At 33.8% G+C, this 20,115-nt stretch overlaps 2 protein-coding genes across 16 annotated transcripts; both read left to right on the top strand.

Annotated features, from left to right (window-relative positions):
• Positions 1 to 1,465: 1,465 nt before the first annotated feature.
• On the top strand, positions 1,466 to 12,668 carry LOC110904839 (protein DETOXIFICATION 45, chloroplastic). Of its 15 annotated transcripts, none has more exons than XM_035980672.1 (24): positions 1,466 to 1,966; positions 2,374 to 2,406; positions 2,486 to 2,709; positions 2,791 to 3,081; positions 3,185 to 3,415; positions 3,493 to 3,759; positions 4,115 to 4,204; positions 4,373 to 4,552; positions 4,763 to 4,886; positions 5,062 to 5,256; positions 6,866 to 7,263; positions 7,354 to 7,517; positions 8,465 to 8,590; positions 8,689 to 8,843; positions 8,918 to 9,053; positions 9,522 to 9,618; positions 9,696 to 9,796; positions 9,922 to 10,085; positions 10,198 to 10,269; positions 11,425 to 11,541; positions 11,639 to 11,734; positions 11,836 to 11,957; positions 12,080 to 12,211; positions 12,349 to 12,668. In XM_035980672.1, the coding sequence occupies exons 11-23, from the start codon at positions 6,899 to 6,901 to the stop codon at positions 12,153 to 12,155; spliced, it is 1,791 nt and encodes a 596-aa protein (XP_035836565.1). In that variant the 5' UTR covers positions 1,466 to 1,966; positions 2,374 to 2,406; positions 2,486 to 2,709; positions 2,791 to 3,081; positions 3,185 to 3,415; positions 3,493 to 3,759; positions 4,115 to 4,204; positions 4,373 to 4,552; positions 4,763 to 4,886; positions 5,062 to 5,256; positions 6,866 to 6,898; the 3' UTR covers positions 12,156 to 12,211; positions 12,349 to 12,668. The 15 variants fall into 15 exon arrangements, with proteins under 15 accessions (XP_035836565.1, XP_035836558.1, XP_035836564.1 ...); XM_035980665.1 differs by having other exon boundaries at positions 2,791 to 3,093; XM_035980671.1 differs by having other exon boundaries at positions 2,791 to 3,100.
• LOC118485064 (mannose/glucose-specific lectin-like) lies at positions 2,599 to 4,849 on the top strand. The gene is made up of 6 exons (XM_035981300.1): positions 2,599 to 2,709; positions 2,791 to 3,093; positions 3,185 to 3,194; positions 3,330 to 3,415; positions 3,493 to 3,576; positions 4,763 to 4,849. Exons 1-6 carry the CDS (start codon positions 2,599 to 2,601, stop codon positions 4,847 to 4,849), a joined length of 681 nt encoding a protein of 226 aa, XP_035837193.1.
• Positions 12,669 to 20,115: the final 7,447 nt, after the last annotated feature.

Here is a 20,115-nt window from a genome sequence, read left to right as displayed (position 1 = left end):
TGCTCTTCGTTTTTAATCTGGTTTCGACCGTGTTTCTTAAAATTTAATTAATAGGTTAAATATTTCATAAAAATATCATATTTGTCGGCGTTTTATGTATTTTGTTTGGTTTCTATTCGTTTTCGTTTAATATCCAACGATTTCTCCGCAGATTGTCATACACGCGCTATAAAGTCGATTAGGCGTTCCAAGACACTCCAACGGCCTAATTAAGTTAATTTGCGTCGTAAAAACTGTTTATTATCGCTTTAATCATTTGTTAATCACGTAATTAGAGGCCATTAATTACCGGTTGTCACACTTATGGCCCGGTACAAACTTTTCGGTGCACCAAAAACACTCACCTTTTGATCTTTTTCGTTCCAGTTCCTTAATGGTTAGGCGGCGTGGATTGTTGGTAATAGGTTTAGTAGGTTTCGAATATGGAGCTGGTAGTAGAGGTAATTTATTTGCATTCATAGGTGGTGTAATACGCGTTGTCTCTTGGGTTTTTAGCGGTGCCCCTTTACTGGTAAGGATGGAGTTCATCAGGTTTTTGTTGTTAATGTTTTGAATTCTCGCCAACCCGTATGCCTCGTGTAGGGTTCGAGGCTTGAACATCTTCACCGGGCCCTTAATCTCTTGTTTCAGCCCCTTCAAGTAGAGGCTTACCGCCTGTTCTTCACTAATCGTAACCTTGTTGATTAGCCTGTCAAAATTCGAGTTATATTCCTGCAAGTCATCTTCCTGGTTGAGAGATGCTAACTCTTCCATAGCATCCTCGAACATTGCATTAGAGAAACGGGCTGTGATGGCTCGTACATAGTCCTCCCAAGGTAACTCGGTTATGGGCGTCCCCCTGATTTTCATGTAGGCTTGGTGCCATTGAATCGCGTCCCCCTCGAAGTGGACGACGGCACACTTGACTTTCAAGTTCGCTGGTGTCTCGTCAATCGAGAAAAAGTGCTCACACCGGTATACCCAACCCTTGACATCTTCGCCCTTGAATTTGGGAAATTCGATTTTACCCACTCTCATCGGCCGATTGTTGTTGTTTTGGTCATGGTCGCTAAACGCACCCGAGTAGCGGTCCGAACCAGAGTTCTCGTTCGCCTTCTTCAAGAGTTGTTCCTGTTGGTTCATCATAGCCGCAAGAGAAGCCTGAAGTTCAACGATTGCCTTCTCATGCTCCTTGATCGATTTGTCTATGTCTTGGTTCCTTGTGTTGGTCATGGTTGAAATTGAATCCGAAAGGGATCGATAGAGAGCTCTGATACCCTTGATAGGGTTAAACCAGAGTAAGAGAGAAACTAGGGGTGAAGAAGATTGATAATATCTCTGAATGATTTATTAATACGTAGAAACAATTATAAATACTGTAATGAGTTACAAGGAGCCCCCTTAACTAATGACAAAAGACATAATAATACCAAATGTTTAATTATTAATAAATACCATAACACATTCAAAATTCAAATTCATTGTCACCAAACCAAATCTGCAAAACAAATTCCAAAACCCAGAGAAAAAGAGACGAGACGACCCATGTTTCATCTTTTCAAAAACCCTTTTTCCAACGCGTTTTCTTCAGATCTTCGTTTTTCTTCGTTGTTTTTGACGATTTCGTTTACATATTCGTGTTGATCGTTCTTTGATCTACGTTTTGTGTATGGATTTGATGTGTTTTGATGAAACTTTCGTCAATGATCATTGCGGTGATCAGAGATTAAGATCTAGATTTGTTGTTTCAGAAGGATGAGATTCGTTATAGATCATATTCAACATATTTTGATGATTATTTGTTAAGATCTAGATTTGCTATTTGATATGTTTAAGTGAGCTTTTTTGGCTGATTATTGGTTTTTGTTTTGGTTTCCGGCCAGATCTGTGATTCCATATTGAAGTTTTAGGAAATTGAGAGATATTGCGAGATTCTGCTTTGGCGATTAATCTCTCAAACTCGATTTTGAATCTTTGAATCAACCAGGTTTGTTTTGTCGATTTGTACTCTTCTATACTTTGTTTGATTATTCGTGTTTAATATGTGTTTCATCTTCATTTATCTTTATCTAAAACAGTTTTATCTTCTCAATTTTAATTAACCGTAGATATCTCAATTTCAACTTACTAAATGTGTTGAAAGTACTCTTAATTATGCTTATTGTTTCAAAACTGAAATCTAATGGTGAGGGGGTTCGTGCAATGCATTTGTTTACCTTTTAGGGTGAGTTGCATCACTTAATTCAAAGTATTCAAAGTAATTTTCTTAGGTTGTGAGATAAAGATCAACAATTAAATTATTTAGTTTTAGATTTTGGATAATTGAAGGATACGAGTCTGTGATATAGAGTAGCTGATTGACTTCTACTTTCTAATCAGGGCTGATTGTTGCAGGTAGGTAACTAACCAAATATCAATATTGAGATGGTAATGTTACAATTTTATTAAAATATTTTCTGTTTTATACATTGTTGTTTGAGTTTCGATTCTTTTGTTTAATTTGCAGGGAGGTACAAGCGATTTCAAAGGATTAATAACTCATGGACCATGGGGTGGTTCAGATGGGGAAAAATGGGTTTAATATTCTTCAAAGCTCTATTGAAAAGATAATTGTTAAGCATGGAAAAGCTGTTGACTCCATCGAATTTCAAACCAACTGCAGTTTTTGGTGAACCTCAAAGCTCATTCTTTGGTCGCAAAGTTCATAGGACTGACAACAAAATGACCATGGTAACTTATATCCACTGACTGTTGTTTGATGTCATTTCACACATATTTTAGCATCAACGACTTATGTTTCTATTTTTGCAGATTTCCTTTTACCCTAATGAATATTTGATGTCAATAAGTGGGACAGTTGGTAGTGTACATTTATATGGTTTAGTAGTAAAGTCGATATGCTTTAAGACGAATCTGGACCTTTATGGCCCGTATGGCACTGATGATGACACTGCTTTCTCATATGATGTCAAAGACGAGGTGATTGTCGGATTCCATGGGTTGACAAACAGTTATTACCTCAATGCTATTGGGGTTTATGCGATACACAAATCACCCGCATCACCTCCAACTTCTACATATGAAGGCAAAATAAAGAATGGGGTTCATTCTCTTGTAATCTGTTAAAGTCTCTTCTTGTATTTCTTTTCTGAAGCGGATTGAAATAGTCTTCTTTATCTTGCTGATTGATTATTTTACTTTACAGTTATGCTGCAGTAAGTCTATAATGACATTGCCAAGGGATGCAGGCCTGTGGGGAGCATGTGGAAGCAACCGTGGGATGATGGAGTTTTTTCTACTATCAAACAAGTGTGCGTTCATTTACTAGATCGAGCTGAATGTCATTTAAGGCCTGCAATTTGAATATCTGAAATCGGATGGTAAATCTGTAATGTCACAAATCCATGGAGGAACAGATGGAGTTGAAATACATCTGGTATGTACTTTAACACTTTTTTGTGTCGCTAACTTCTTGATTCATATTGGCTGTAAACAAAACCATGATATTTGCAGGTTAATTTGGAAGATAATGGTGAGTATTTGACTGGAATATCTGGGTTATGTGGGCCTGTTAAAGGGTTTGATGGGTTGGAAGCTGTACTCTCTATTAAATTCATACAAATTTGAGGATCCATGTTCCTTATGGAGAAGAAAGGAGGGCAGGGTATGTTTCTTATAGTTCACCAGCATCTTCTGGGAAAGTAGTTGGTTTTCATGGCAAGAATAATGGTTTCTTAAGCGCTATCGGTGTTCATATGGAGTACTTCTGACCTCAAAGCTGTGCGTACCTTTTTTTTAATTCCTTTGTAACGCTGCTTTGAATTCCCTTAATGTTTGTCAGTTTACTATTCCAACTTGGTTTTTTAGAACTCGTGGACTCGAACCTCAGGATTTTCTAAATGTTTACTATTTATGACATAAATCTGAATCATAGCAATATTGTATGTTAGCATCATCAACCTTTACATTATGGGCACTATAACCAAAAGGTTTGCACAAAAGTCATTATTTTGTGTTTCTTTTTTAAGGAATTTTTGTATATACTTGCCTCAGTTTCTCTTCCAACTGTCAGTTATAGAAAATGAAGCATATTTCACAACGAGCATACCATGCTCACTTAACCTTTTTTTTACAGCAACAAGGAATATTTCATTCAAAGAATCTAGCAGGAAACTAGCAAGAAAACCCCAAACAAATCCAAAAACCAAGAACAAGCAAACAAAAAGTAAATACTACATCTCCATAACAAAAGATTTCACTTCAACTACTCCAGAGCATCATCACTTTTTTCCAAATCACAACTAATAAGACATCTCCATTGATGTCATTATTGTTTTTTTCACTTCACTTTTTAGTGTAACAAAACTAAAGTTACATACTTACTTTTCCATAGAAAACAAGCAAAATGGTTCATTTTGTGAGGAGTTTAAGTCGAGAGGTAGCTAGATTTGCACCGTGAGCTATTGGAAGTTGGAAAGGACAAGCACACATTGAAGGTGGCTAAGAGAAAGTTGGGTACTCACAAAAGGACAAAGAGGAGAGAAAAAATGTCCAGCATACTTCACAAGATGAGGTGTTTTTCCTTAAATTTGTCTACAAGCTCTATGATACATTATTTTGAGCATCTTTTTACTTTAGTTGGAAGTGTTTTTCCTTAAATTTGTCTACAAGCTCTATGATACATTATTTTGAGCATCTTTTTACTTTAGTTGGAATAGGTAGTAAATGATAAATCTTCATGACAAACTTTATTGACCTTTAGTTTTGTGAAAATGGCTTTCAGGTTTGGTGGAGACGCGTTGAAATTATGTCCGGAGGAAACATTGACGATGAAAATGTTACTAATAAGACAACCAATGTGCTGTACTAGGACATTTTTAGTGAAATTTGATTTTTCTTAAACTATCGTATGTTTTTTTAGTTTATTTTATTAATATTGAATCAATTCTCATTTTATTTTTATTAAATACGAATAAATAAACTATTTTCATTTATTAAACCGCGTGTACACGCGGGCTCTAACCTAGTACTAAAAATAAATAAAATAGGATCTAAATTCTATACTAACCTATTGTACGGCAGAAACAAACAGGCGGTGGAGTTGGTCGGTTACGTTGGATATTTCCGGTAACATAAATTGAAACAACGGCGGTGACGGAGTTAACTACAACACAATAATTATCAACCCTACAACCGCCTCTTTCTCACAATCACCAAAACCCTTTATCACAAAGCTTTGTTTCTTCTTCTTCTTCTTCTTCTTCACTTACCATTCCTGTAAGTAATCAATCTTTTCTCTCTGTTTTTATTTCTTCTTTTAAAACAATCACAGCGGTGAGATTATTCAACGATGCTGCAAAATTTGATTTTATACGCGAATTTTGTGAAATTCGCCTTATATTTACAGTGGTTGTTTCTTATGGAATTTAGATAGTGTTTGTTATTCTTTGTTTCTTCAATATTGGTTAATTTTTATGGTGTTCTGTAATCGTTTGTTCGAATAGTTGTTAATTGCAGATAAGGTGTTTGATGAAATGCCACCCTGTGTTTATTATGTATTTCTGTTCTCTGAACACATAAACTGATAGTTAATGGTTCTTGATACATGTTAAGTGTCAGTGTTTTTGCAATTAGCGTTGTAAATATGAAAAATGGGATCTTTATTTATTTATATAGGCTATTCAACAATTTCATTTTGTGGGTCCATGTGACAACATATTATGGTTGAAGGAGAAATAAAGACTTGAAGTGGGTCCAATTTACTTGAAGTTGAGATACACCTTTAAATGGGAGGATGCCAAATAGTGTAAAAAGAATGGCAAGTAGGTAAATGAAAATATAGGTTTTTTTACTGGGAATTTAGTTTAAGTGAAATTTAGGGAGTTGATCCTACTGTAAACATGGCTAAAATACTCCAAACATTCAATCATATCATATTCATGTGTATATGAAACAACCCCTTGGATTTATAGTGTGTGGATTGTTAGTTGAATTTAGGCAAAAGCCGCTTAAAGGGCTTTTTTAAGCGAGGCGTATATCGTAAAATTACAGTTTTTAGGGGTCTTAGACGTGTTTTAGTCTTCTATAACGCTAGTTTAGGTTGATTCCAGGCTTGTTTAGGGTTGGTACAATTGTTTCAGACATGTTCAATCCTGTTCAGACAATTTTTGGCCGGAACTTTATCGGAACTTGGCCTGAAAGTTGGGCTTTTGAAGCAAAGCGAGATTGCGAGAAGGCTGTGCTGGGCCTGAAAAGTGGGCTTTGGCGCACGCCCGGGTGAGCCATGACAACAGAGTTATAGGATATTAATTTCAATTAGGAGTCTTAGTAGTCGCATTTTATTGATCATTTGCAACTCATGTTTTATGATGAGATTTCACTAACATGTGAGTTGGCGGCATGCTGTGGAACTGGTTTCCGTATGTCATCTTGCTTATGTTAAATTATAATTTCTACGAAAGTTAGGCACATGGTGGATGAAGGCATGAAGCACATCTATCAATGTCTGAATCTTTATTTATAGATATTGTATATAAGTTATGATGTAGATGACACCGGTTGAATTTTGTCTTTCTTGATTGTTTCTTGTCTACCTACTCCTCTTTCAGCATACTCAACACGAGTTGACACCTACCCGAAATGTGTACAAGTTTGTAAAGTTGGTCTCTCTGCTCCACTCTAAGCTTATAAAGTATTAATCATTTAACTTACCCCTTTAAATTCTTAAAATATGAATTTTGTTCGAATGTATTATGACCATCTGACTTCTTCAAGATAAAAGACAGAGATATCAGTGGATTGTTGGATACTCCGAAGCTGACATATATTTGTTGTATATCACAAAGCTGACATAAGTTTGATTTAAATTTTTAATATATGATTGCAGATACCTAATCTGATAACCTATATTTTAAGAGCAATGGCTTCGGGGCAACTGAATGGTGTTCTATTTAAAGGATTAGCAACTGAAAGCGGTGAACGGACCAAATCAAAATTTAAAAAAGGGTCTTTCCCTGAAAAGTTGTCGGTTCGAGCCCATGGATTATTTCTAGCTAACAAACATAAGAGGTTGAGATTTGCAACAGATGCTGTAGCAAATTATAGCTCAGTTTTGTCGGATCATTCAAGGATGATGTCGTGCCCTTCGGTTATACATAAGAGGAAACGTGTTTCTTCCACAACTAAAGGCCGGATAAACTCAGACTGTCGTGTGCAGTCTTCTGAACCGGAAAACAGGGTTGTCAAAGAAGAAAATGATGTCTCAAACATGAGAGAAATATATCCGTAAGTTCTTAGAATTATATTTATCCTAATTTATCTGCACATTATACTGTTGCAAATATTTTATTTTCTATTTTGCATTTTTATTCACAGGGACTTGATGGGTGTTGGTTCAAATGAGGAACCAAAAATTACGGAAATATCACGTTCGAAAAATATAAAAAACGAGCTCATTGCATTGTCAATACCCGCACTTGCTGGGCAAGCAATTGAACCTATGGCTCAGTTAATGGAGACGGCTTATATCGGTAGATTAGGTAAGCTTGTTTTATTTTAATTTTTCATCACACCAAAAATGTAGCTTATATTTAGCATATTTTTTATTTTTTCTATTGTATGCAATTAACCTTTTATAGCAAGTTAAAATGGTGACATGGCAACAGTTTTTCGATGATGTGGCTGGGTGCCACACCACCATTTCGTTCGCCTGTTACAGAAGACTCGCATACAATGGTAAAAAAAGCCGAGTATGTTACATATACAATGTAGAAAAAAAACACTTTTTCCTTGCATATATGATATACCTATGAAAAGACTTGGCACATGTTTCTTGATGACGCGGCAGTATGCCATGTCACCGGTTTTTACCTGCTATTGAAGGTTACTTTCTGACATGACCTGAAAACACAACACAAACCTAGCACGAAATTCGCGGGTTTTGGTTTAGTCTAGACATGTTCGGGTCAGTTTCAGGTTTCAACCCATTCGGGTTGGTGGGTGACCAATGACCCGTTTAACCCATTTATATTATATTATATTTTTTTTACAATATGTTTTATTTCATAAATTAAATTGGGTGTGTATTTTATACCATAATTCTGACTTAAAAAGTGAGATTGACATAAGATTTTATAATTTAAATGTAATTGTATTATACACATCTGTGTTTTTTTAGTAAATTTTAATTTTAATATATTAGTTTTCGGAAAAAAAATTAAAAATAAAAAAATTTCAGGTTGAACGGGTCGTGTTCGGGTTCATATGTATGACATGAGTTTCGGGTTCGGGTCGGGTTGAACCTGCCAACCTGCAACACGACCCGTTTAGCACCCTAACATAAAATGGTAAAAAAGACAGAGATTTGTTACATGTGCAATGTAGAAAAAACAAGTATATCTTACATACACCGACAAAAAGATAAAATTAAGTTACGTTTTGATATTATAAACCTTTTTGTATAATATATTTTACGTATGATTCACAGGCCCTGTGCAGTTGGCTTCTGCTGGTGTCTCGATATCGATCTTCAACATCGTTTCTAAACTATTCAACATTCCTCTCCTCAGTGTTGCTACTTCTTTTGTGGCTGAGGATATCGCAAAGAACTCCAGTAAGACAGTAATAAACCTGATTATTTTTTACTGACTTGAAAGTAAAATTTACCCCATCATATTAACTTTACCTTGTGGTAAAATCAAAATCCCACAGGAGAAAATACCGAGCAAGCAAATGGCAAAATAGAAAGACAGCAGTTGGCTTCTGTTTCAACCGCTTTGCTTTTGGCTGTCGGTATCGGTTTATTTGAGGGTTTGGCTTTATACTTGGGGTCGGGAACGTTTCTTAATTTGATGGGTATATCATCGGTAAGGTTTAAGGTTTAATTCAATTATGGCTTTTGTTTTTCACTTTTGAGGTCAAACTGATTGATTTATCACAGGCTTCTTCCATGCACGGTCCAGCTCAGCAATTTCTTTCTCTTAGAGCCCTCGGTGCACCTGCAGTTGTTGTGTCATTGGCTCTTCAAGGCATATTTCGTGGTTTTAAGGATACGAAAACACCTGTAGTATGTCTAGGCAAGTACTAATCTTTTATAATTCGTGATTATTTAGTTATAGTTATTACATAGTTTTTGAGTAAAACGCCATTTTCGTCCTTGGGGTTTGGTCAGTTTTGCGACTTTCGTCCAAAGGTTTGTTATTCTGCATCTGGATCCACAGGGTTTGAAATCTTGCCATTTTCATCCTTTTTGTTAACTTAAAGGGCAATTAGGTCTTTTTCATTATTTTAAATGCTTGTACATAAAGTGAAAAAAAAGACCGAATTGCCCTACAAGTTAACAAAAAAGACGAAAATACCCTGACTTAACGGAGATAAATGGGTGGAGTTAACAAGCTGGATGAAAATGGCAAGATTTCAAACCTTTTGGATCCAGATGCGGAAAAACAAACCTTTGGACGAAAGTCGCAATTCTGGCCAAACCTCAGGGTTTTACTCTAGGTTTTTTTATATGTTTTCAATTAACTGTTTTTCTTGTTTTGCAGGCATTGGTAATTGTTTAGCTATATTTCTGTTTCCTCTGCTTATGTACTACTTCAAATTAGGTGTGAGTGGAGCTGCTATTTCTACTGTTATCTCACAGTATGTGCTTGTTTACGATATTTATATACGAAAAATATTCTTTGCAACCACCACATTTTTTAATGTTGTCGTTTCAGATATATTGTCACCTTTATAATGTTATGGCACCTTAATAAAAGAGCTATAATACTTCCTCCAAGGCCCGGAGCACTACAATTTGGCGGCTATATGAAATCTGGTAACACGCGACCATATTATCTTTTGCAAATTTTAAAAGCATATAGTTAGTGTTTATTTTCTTACGTTATCAGTGTATTTTCTTATGTTATTAGTGTATGTACTAACTATGTTTTACTCGATCAGGTGGTTTTCTTATTGGAAGAACACTTGCGGTACTTATAACAACAACCTTAGCAACATCAATGGCGGCTCGCCAAGGTCCTATTGCTATGGCTGCCCACCAAATATGTCTGCAAGTTTGGTTGGCTGTTTCACTTATTACAGATGCACTCGCAGCATCTGGTCAGGTACAAAATTACGCTTACGTCCCTGTTTTCGATCCATTCCATTTTTGTTGCATAATAATAATTACGGTTTGTAGCTTAATTGTGTGTTGACTTTAGTTATATTTTGTTTAAGGCGTTGATTGCCAGTTCAGTTTCAGAAGGGGATTATAAATCCGTGAAGGATATCACATACTTTGTTTTAAAGGTAAGTTATACAAATTAAACGAACCGAACGGACACGAATAGAGGCATGTTCGTGTTTGTTCATTTAACTTTAACCGAACACGAACGTATAACCGGACAAATATTTTTGTCCAAGTTCGTGTTCGTTTAAAACCTAAACGAACAGTCCCGAACGTAATTTAACAAACTTAAACAAACACAAATGAACATAAAGTAGTTGTTTTATATATAAATTAGTGATTAATTACGAATAGGGCTGCAAACGAACCGAACGAACACGAACAAGACTTTGTTCGTGTTCGTTTGTTAAGAAATATATGTGTTCGCGAACTGTTCACAAACACTTATCGAACGAGATTTTATGTCCATGTTCGTTTGTTAAGGAAATGAACTTGTTCGTGTTTGTTTGTGTTTGTTTGTTAATTTTAGGCAACGAACAAAAACGAATGTTGACGAACACAAATGAGCACAAACTAATGTTGATGAACACAAATGGAAACAAACGAACACAAACAATCGTTCATGAACAAAATATATAATACCCTGACACTTATTAGATATTTAATTTGTCGGAATTTTGAAGTAAAATATAAACACTAAAAATACTAATGAACTGTCGAACACAAACAAACACGTTACCGAACGTTCACGAACATAAACGAACGAACACGACCTCTGTTCATGTTTGTTCATTTAACTAAACGAACGAAATTTCTTGTTCGTGTTCGTTTGTTTAATAAACGAACGAACACAAACGAACTTCCCACCGAACGGTTCACGAACTGTTCGCCGAACGTTTGGTTCGTTTGCAGCCCTAATTACGATAAGTTTCATTGTAAATCTCGTTTTTATTACTAGAAAACACAATTACTAATTAGTTAAATTTATATAACCCTTTTGTGTTTATGTTTATATAAACATAATGACATGTATTTATTAAAATTTAAACGAAGATAAATAAATGAACATAAATGAATGAACATAACGAACGTTCACGAACATAATGAACGAACAAAATGTGTGTTCATGTTCGTTCGTTTATTAAATAAACGAACTTCCGCCGGACAAGTTCACGAACAGTTCATGAACGTTCGGTTCGTTTACAGGCGGAATACAAAGTTTCAGAAAGTTCACGTTTTGACCAAAATTAATGTTTGCTTATTTACATGTCTGGCAGATTGGTCTTGTGATGGGTGTTACTTTGGCTGCAATATTGGGCTTATCTTTTGGCTCTCTATCCACACTGTTTACCAAGGACATTGAAGTATTGACCATTGCTAGAACCGGGGTTCTGGTAAAATGTCTAAAATACCCTTCTTGTTTGATTTTTAATTCAAGTTTATATTTCAATTCATTTACACCTTTTTTTCGTTATGATGGTGTGACAAAAGTTTGTGAGTGCAAGTCAACCATTGAATGCTTTGGCTTTTATCGTTGATGGTTTGCATTACGGAGTTTCAGATTTTCCTTATGCAGCTTATTCCATGGTACGCCTTCTTTATAATTCTTTTAAATTTTTTAATGATTAACTTAAATGTTTATAACTTGGAATTTTTAATTTATGTTTATGAAATGAAATGAAATGTAGATGCTTGTGGGGGTTATATCATCTGCATTTCTTTTATATGCTCCTTCGGCTTTTGGTCTTTATGGTGTTTGGTCGGGTTTGACTATCTTTATGGGATTGCGAATGGTGGCAGGGTTTATCAGGTAATTCTAACTAATTTCGGTCTTACCTTATTCCCTGTGTTCCATGAAACTGGAAGGTATGCCGTTAGTGTTTTCCAGTAATAGTCAATTGTTGACCGACGGTCTTCCTGTTTGTTTTTTAGATTGTCAACCAAGAACGGTCCCTGGTGGTTTTTGCATCAGGATTTGAATAAAGCTAAGGTCTCGCCTGTTGGATGAAATTCAGATAGGATTACACAACACAATGTTGACTGCTGCTGATACACATGCTGACTGTAAGTTCATTCTTTTGGTGTCTTTTTCCAAGTTGGGTCGGGATGCATTGACTTTCAAAAGTCAATATGAGGTGATTTGGGTTGGGCGATGATTATGCTGAAGATAACATGTGTCATGTGTGTTTTTAATTTTATAGGTTCTTTCTGGTTGCGTCTTACTTGGCTGGGATTGGATTAAAGTATTTGGACGGGTACAAATTTCTGCTCGCTTACGAACCGGCACATTTAGTTATTGTAGATAAGCCTACTGCCTGCTTTTGATGTTAATAAGGTTGTAGATAAACCGACTTTTGATGTTTCTTATGGTTTAATAAACTTGGCTTTCATATGAGAATACTAGCCTGTCTGGTACCTTGTAGGGGAGGTATGTGCTATTATAATTGAACAAAGACAATACTATAGTAACACCGTTGCATTAGAAAATGCTTGTGTTATGTGAAGCATTATTATTATTTTTTTTTAAAGTGACAATGTAACCTGTAAAAGCCATTTCAAAAATCTTGAAACCCCATCCAACTTGTAAAAAAGTTTCAACCTCATAATAAAGCTTTTATCAACAATGAAGTTGATAAGATGGGTGGGTGTGGTTTTGGGGAGCCGACTGTCACACCCTAAAAACGTCGCAATGGAAATACAAACGTGGCGGTGACGGAGGTCGGTACCCATAAATATCTTAGTAGACGATGCATTGTTTATTTTGGACATACACTTATTAAAAGCATGACTTTACGGTTCAAAGTTCGGATACAGTCCATAGTTACAACTTAGTTGTCTTGATCCTTATGGATTCAAATACACACGGTCCCAAATTATTTCTAAAACATCACTACTATAAGATATGCCAAAATCCCGATGTCGAACTCATGTACCTGAAGAACACGTAAAAATCAATTGTCAACACAATGGATGGTGAGTTCACATATCAAATTTATAACAACTTGCGTAATGGAAAATATTTCTTGCTAAAAAACATTTTAATGATTTAAAAAGAGTCGCATATGTTTAAGAAAGACCATTTCATATTCCCTTTGCAAAGTGTCATGGTAGAAATCATCCGAAATGGTCCCGCGAGCGTATTTCTAGTGAAAACTTATACCCATGATTTTATTTTGATATTATATTCCCGTTATAACTTCGGTTTCGTAAGTTAGCTATACGTTACGAGCTATATATTATGATCGAGGTTTTAATCAATACTAGACAATTAAAGAATTCAATTCGCCGCTATGTGGACCGGAGCGACCGGTCACGACGGGGTAGTCAACCCAATAGATCTATCAACAATTCCACGTGTTCGGTACTTAATGATTAAATGCTATGACTGCGCCCGGTTTCCCGCATTTAGGATACCACTTGCTTTCCCTAATTCATCAATATATATAACCTACTGAATAACAATTTAATATTGTAGGTTGTACAAGTTTCGGTCGCCTCCTGGAAGCTGAGTTGAACTCTTACTAACCCAATTTAATATATATTACGAGTGTTTTACCCAAAACACCGTAATCACTTCCCGTTTCTCCCCGAAACATATTTATACCAATCAAATCCCGTTTCTTCCCGAAACATATTTTTATCAATAAAACTCGTTTTTCTCGAAAACAATTTAAGTTATACACCTTTTCAAATCCATGTTTTTCCACAAAACACATAATAATACTCCAAAAATCATATTTTCCATGAAAATACATCTATACTATATAATAAAAGAAACCAACTTTGAGACACATGTCATTCATTGGAGCCATTTACTTTTTAGTTTTCTCATCTTTATCTCCTACTTAATTATAAATAATTAATGTTAATTAAAAGATAATTATAAAATCAAATTTAAACAATTCGTATAGAAGATAATATAATATTTTGAAATATATTAGATTTTAAATTATTTATTTTAACATTAACAAAAGATACACTAAATATAAATTAATATAATGTAAAGATTTAAATGTCATTTTAGTCCCTGTGGTTTGAGTCATTTTGTCAATTAAATATAAATTAATATAATGTAAAGATTTAAATGTCATTTTAGTCCCTGTGGTTTGAGTCATTTTGTCAATTTAGTCCAAAAGTTTTATAATACACAAGTTTATAAAGATAATAAGATATAATTTTTTATTGATTGGTATATAAAATTAAATGTGCTCAACTCATACAATACATGATGTTCTTAAAAATGTAACTTTTTTCATTAATAATATATAAAATAAAATTTACTCACCCCGTATCATACACAGAGTTATTAAAGATATAACTTTTTTATTATTTAATATATAAAATCACATTTATTTAACCAATGTAATAAATGAGATTTTAAAGATATATTTTTTTATTATTTGGTATGTAAAATTACATTTATTCAACCCATGTAATAAACGAGGTTTCAAAAATATTTTTTTTATTATTTGATATATAAAATTACATTTATTCAACCCGTGTATCACACGGGGTTCTAACCTAGTTTATATACAATTCAAAAGCATATTTTTATATGAAAACATATACTTTTCTTTTAACGACGTGTTCTTCCCCCAAACAGTATATAAAACAGTAAAAAGAGGGGTATTCATGACACTCACCTTTGGGTGCGTTTTGTATTATCGCAATCCCTCAAATTGGTTTATACGTCCTAAATTAAGTAAGAACAATGTAATGACCAATTATTCTACAAACAACTAAGTTTCTCCAATACTTAGAATTTTCACATAACTTTGATATTTTCTCGAAAAGTCTTTATTTTGACTATGTTGGCATATATATATATATATATATATATATATATATATATATATAGGACAAAGATCTGTTAGGAACCACCCTTTATTGCGAGAATTGCGAGAACCAATGTGAACACAACCAAAAATGCCTAAAAATAGCTAAAAAACACACAAATTTCTTTTTTAATACTTTTTATAAAAAAAATCGCTACTTTTAGTAGCAAAAAAAATATTTTTTTTGGCTACTAAAAGTAGCGATTTTAACATAAAAATATTAAAAAAAAATTAGATTTTTTTTTTTATTTTTTAGGTTTTTTAGGGGTTTAGTTTTTAGCATTTTAGCTTTGGGGGGGGGGGGGGAGGGGGGTTTAGGTTTTTTTTTTTTTTTTTTTTTTTTTTTTTTGGGGGGGGGGTTAGGTTTTTGATATTATATTCTCGCAATAAAGGTGGTTCTCGCATGAACCTTACCATATATATATATATATTGTAACAACTGTTAAAAATCCAGGTATCCGTACAATTAAATAATTATGATTAGTGATTAATGACTGTGCTGAATTTCAATTAATTGCTTTCTGATTTCTCTTTATACATGCATGAGCATCATACATTATTTAATGTCATACCAACATTGCATGAAAGCTATATTGCCTTAAATGATGCATTAAGTATAGTAAGCACAGTTATCTGATAGATCAGGAAAGTGCTAACAGAACTCAACACATGGATAGACAGTGCATTGAGATACAGAATGAACCAGAAACTAAGTATGGCACTAGTATAGTGTATAGGAAAGTAAGGATCACAAAACTGCCTTTTAGTGATAGTTTAAGTGCCGGAAAGTGCATAAAACTCACCCAAAGTGCTGAATTCAACAAAATTCAGCAAAAATCAGCATTTTAAATACTAATATAATGCAGAAAATGATTAAATGGTCCTGAATGCTTTCCTAAGTGTCGGGAATTAATAGTGTCACAAAAAGATACATAAAGCACCCTAAACTGCGTAGTTTAGCACTTTAACCAATCAGTAACCAACCGAACAACCAGACACTATCCGAAACACCAAATTTACACTAGAAGCACTGTTTTAACATTTCCAAGCTAGTTATGGTCCCCGAACACCATAACACCTCCTAAAAATATCTAATAACCCAAACATGTAACTAACACTTAGAATTGAACTAAATTGTAATCAACCTAGTTAACCCCTAATCTACTACCCGCCCTCCACTATTTACGGCCAATATATGGCCCACCAAATGGATTTTATTTCAGTTAACAATTGGATCTTGTTCCCTACACAATGACATATTATACAAAGGTTAGTATGAGAACTTGGTTTATAAAAGAGCATGAAAGATCAAGACCTTCATTTCACACACACTTAAACACACACCATCTCCTCTCTTCCTCTCTCCTTGCTCTCGGCCGAACCCCATCCCCCACATAACCATCTTCAATCATTCATCTTCATACAATCTACATATATAGAAGGGTGTTAGAGATCATACAAGGAAGCTTGGTGGCCTTGAAGCTTGAAGGACCTCTCTTGTTTTCTTTTATCCTCTCATTTTCTTCACTTGAATCATCCCTAGCCTTGTGCTAGTGGTAAGAGTCTTGATCTATCTATTTTACTTTCATTTTTAGTGGTTAAAGAAGAATCATAAACAAAAACATGAAGAACACTAAAGAACATAAGATGTAAACATAAACATAAGCTTGTTTAATGAAGTAATCTTGATAAATATGAGTTGCTATGCTTGTTGATCATTGATTGTTTGTAGAAATGATGTTGATCATCATAAGCTCATGCTAGATCATGATTAAAAACATAATCTAGCAAGATATGAAAGTAGAAATGTTGTAGGATGATAGATCATCCACATAAAGATCATGAACTTGAAAGAATACTTTGATTTCTTGAAAAATAATGAACAAAGTAAGTTGTTAAACATGTAGATCTAAAGATTTGTGAATGATCTTTCAAAGAAACCAAGTTAAAAATATGAGTTTTATTAAATCTTGGCTCTTACATAAACAAATCTTATTTTTAATGGTTAAACAAGTGTAGAAACACTTGTGTAACAAGAAGAGTTCATAAAGAAACATTTTTAGAAAATGTGACAAGAAGTTGTAAAAATGAAGTTTTTAAAGAACTAATCACATTTTAAAGGGTAACAAGACTTATTAAGAACCCTAGTAAGTTACTACAAATTTTTACAAATATTCAAGTTCATGAAGTAGTAGAAAATGCATGATTTTTGGCAAATTGGTAAGTTAAGGTTGTTTGTTGTTGATTGTGAATTGATTGTGTTGATTTCTACAAAAGAAAATGATATGCTTGAAAGCATGGAAACCTCTATTTTTAGGGGAAACTATGGCAAAATTTTCTAAAAATATAAACACTTAGAAAAATATTTTCAAACAAATATTTACAAGTGTATTTTAAACCATGAGTTTGCTACAAAAGCTTTGCCATAATTTTTTATACAAAAATATAATTATTGGAGGTTGGTTTTCATAAATAAAAGTGACTAAATATGTATTAGGAAAATATATATTTAGAAGTCACATGTGCGTGATTATTTATATATTTTGTGTATTAGTAATATTATTTTAGGACTTAAAATAATATAACACACAAAAATACCAAGAATTTCCATCCAAAATATTACCAAAAATTCCAACGAATGAATATACACATTCACACAAAATATTGATGAAACCGAACTATGGAAAAAAGACTTACAAAATATTCAAGAATTTATTCACAAAGTATATTTTGGTAAATAATATTTTGGACATCAAGGAAGTAAACATATGATTTTTACAATACTACAAAAGTATATCATATTTTGACAAGGAAAAATATATTATTTTTGGCAAATATGAAATATATATTTTTCTTGAAGTTTTTAGAGAATATGTTATTTTTAAGAAATATATATTTTCTTGCACAAACACGAAATACAATATTTTTGAGTAAAATATATATTTTCTCAAATAAATATGAAGTATGTCATTTTTGGGAAAAAATGAGTTTAAATATATTTTCTAAATTGGACTTGAAAATATATTAACTTCTGAAACTTATGAGAAATTACAAATATTTTTGCCCAAAGAAAAATTATAAATGATTATTCTAAGTAATATTCTTTAAAATATATATTTTGAAAATATATATTGGACCTTTGTTAAAGATAATATTCCGGAATAATTAACATGAAATTAAGTATAAAGAATACTTAATGAATCCAATAAAGATACGTATTCTCGTACGTATAAATACACACCGGAATACGACCTCGATATAAGGCAAAAATATGCAAGTGAAAGATACTCCCATCCTTGGGAAGGATATACATGTGTAAATACCCGAAGTGTATCAAGCCGAAAATATAATATTATTCTAAAAATTTAATAAATATAATTTAAGTTAAAATATTAATTATTTTAACAAATAATTATAAAATTTGGAATAATATCGAAGACATTACAAGAATCGTAACTCAAAGACATTAATACTAAGTCAAGGCACGGCCCGTTCGTCTAATAGACATTAGTACGTTGTAGGTAGTCGTGTTTATCCGAAGAGCTAGAGTTATGGTGATTGAAGACGCAAATCTGTGAGTTCATGACCCCCTTTTTCTTTAACTGTTTTCGGTTTTATAACTTCGGGGGTGAAGTACACGTTACAAACTGTTTACAAACATTTGGATTTGGTATGGTTAGCTAAGGAAGAGTACTGCTTAATCATGTGAGTGGTGGGTACAACGCTTAAGACCATCAATCCTCGTAGTAGGACCGAGGGACATGAGTGATAGATCTATTTGGGTGTATCAAGCCCACACCCATGCGGACCAGGGTGGTCCATGTGGTGACCATGTCTTCTTCTCGGAGACAAATCTGCTAGGTTTGAGTTTTCCTGCATCACGTCACAAATATTAATGTATTAGCTACACATTAATTGATCTGTTTTCCTTGTTGCTTTCATACCAGGAGTTTTTCAAACTTACTTTCAATGATTTCAAAGGTTTATTCACAAACATACACATGAACTCGCTCAACTTTTGTTGATGTTCTCAAAATACATGTATTTCAGGGAATTAGTAGTGGATCTGGCGGGCGTTGGATGTTTCAAGCTGCGTTAAGAATAAAAGATATCATCCATGGTCTTAGGGTTTGGTCAGTGTGTCTTATTCTTGGACGAGACACGTCTTCCAAATCCTGGTTTTATTTAATGTCATTGGTCGAGTCTTTGTGAACTTTTAAACAAGTTGCATGGTTTGTACTCGTATTTGAATTTCTATGTTTTAAGACAACGTTGTCATGTTTTTAAACTTAATTTATGGATGAACATCTATGGTTTTTATCATTTAATTGTTGTTATGATTGAATGCAATGGTATTAAGGAAGTCACACCATAATCACGCTTCCGCAAAATTCAGGGTGTGATATATATATAGGGGAGGGTTTAAATGAGAACACTCATCTTTTGTGAGAACAGTGAGAACAATTATCAGCCACACATTTATATTCCTTAGGATTTTAATTATAAGGGTAAATTGGTAAATCTACAACCCAATGAATTAGACTACCCAGTAAAATCACCATTCCCCCAACTTGCTAGAAGCTTAAAAGCGTCGCCCCTGTTTTCAATCGCCGAAAAATACGCACATCTATGATTCAAAATTCATGTGCAGTCACGACCTTCCTAGATCTGTGATGAACTGATTCGATTTTATCCATTACTCTGATTCGATTTGTAGATTAATAGTTGTAGTTTTGCGGTTCATTAGAGATGGAGAAACATCAGATTCTTCCAATTGCTTCGTATGCAACGACTACCAAAACCCTAACTCTGATAATTGGCCATCTGTGTGGTATGTACACTATTTTTCTTTTCCATTAAATGTCCTGATTTTGTTGAATTTAGGGATAAAATATGGGCATGGAAAGGAATTATTGTATCAATTTCAGTGCACATAACCTGTTTGTTAAAATGCCAAAGTGAGTTTTATGTTTTGCATAGTTTAAAGGTAGTTCTAATGGTAAAAGCATTATATAAATTCAATATCCTATTAGCTAAAGCAATGTTTAAAGTGTATCCTAATTGTGATTTGGAATTGGCAGGCAAGTAAAACGAGTTTTACTTTTTGTATCGCATGTTATCTGCTGCCCTGAC

The sequence above is a fragment of the Helianthus annuus genome, chromosome 12 (assembly GCF_002127325.2).
Source record: "Helianthus annuus cultivar XRQ/B chromosome 12, HanXRQr2.0-SUNRISE, whole genome shotgun sequence".
Lineage (NCBI taxonomy): Eukaryota > Viridiplantae > Streptophyta > Magnoliopsida > Asterales > Asteraceae > Helianthus > Helianthus annuus.
The sequence above is the reverse complement of the archived record's forward strand: the minus strand, read 5'-3'. Positions and strand labels throughout refer to the sequence as shown.

Bases quoted from the DNA above. Each gene is read 5' to 3' on its own strand.
- LOC118485064 (XM_035981300.1), top strand. From the start codon at position 2,599: ATGGAAAAGCTGTTGACTCCATCGAATTTCAAACCAACTGCAGTTTTT. The intron at 2,710-2,790 runs GTAACTTATATC...CTATTTTTGCAG, and splicing joins CTGACAACAAAATGACCATG to ATTTCCTTTTACCCTAATGA. The intron at 3,577-4,762 runs GTACTCTCTATT...AATGGCTTTCAG, and splicing joins GGTTTGATGGGTTGGAAGCT to GTTTGGTGGAGACGCGTTGA.
- LOC110904839 (XM_022150708.2), top strand. From the start codon at position 6,899: ATGGCTTCGGGGCAACTGAATGGTGTTCTATTTAAAGGATTAGCAACT. The intron at 8,591-8,688 runs GTAAGACAGTAA...AAAATCCCACAG, and splicing joins GGATATCGCAAAGAACTCCA to GAGAAAATACCGAGCAAGCA. The intron at 9,797-9,921 runs GTAACACGCGAC...TTACTCGATCAG, and splicing joins TGGCGGCTATATGAAATCTG to GTGGTTTTCTTATTGGAAGA.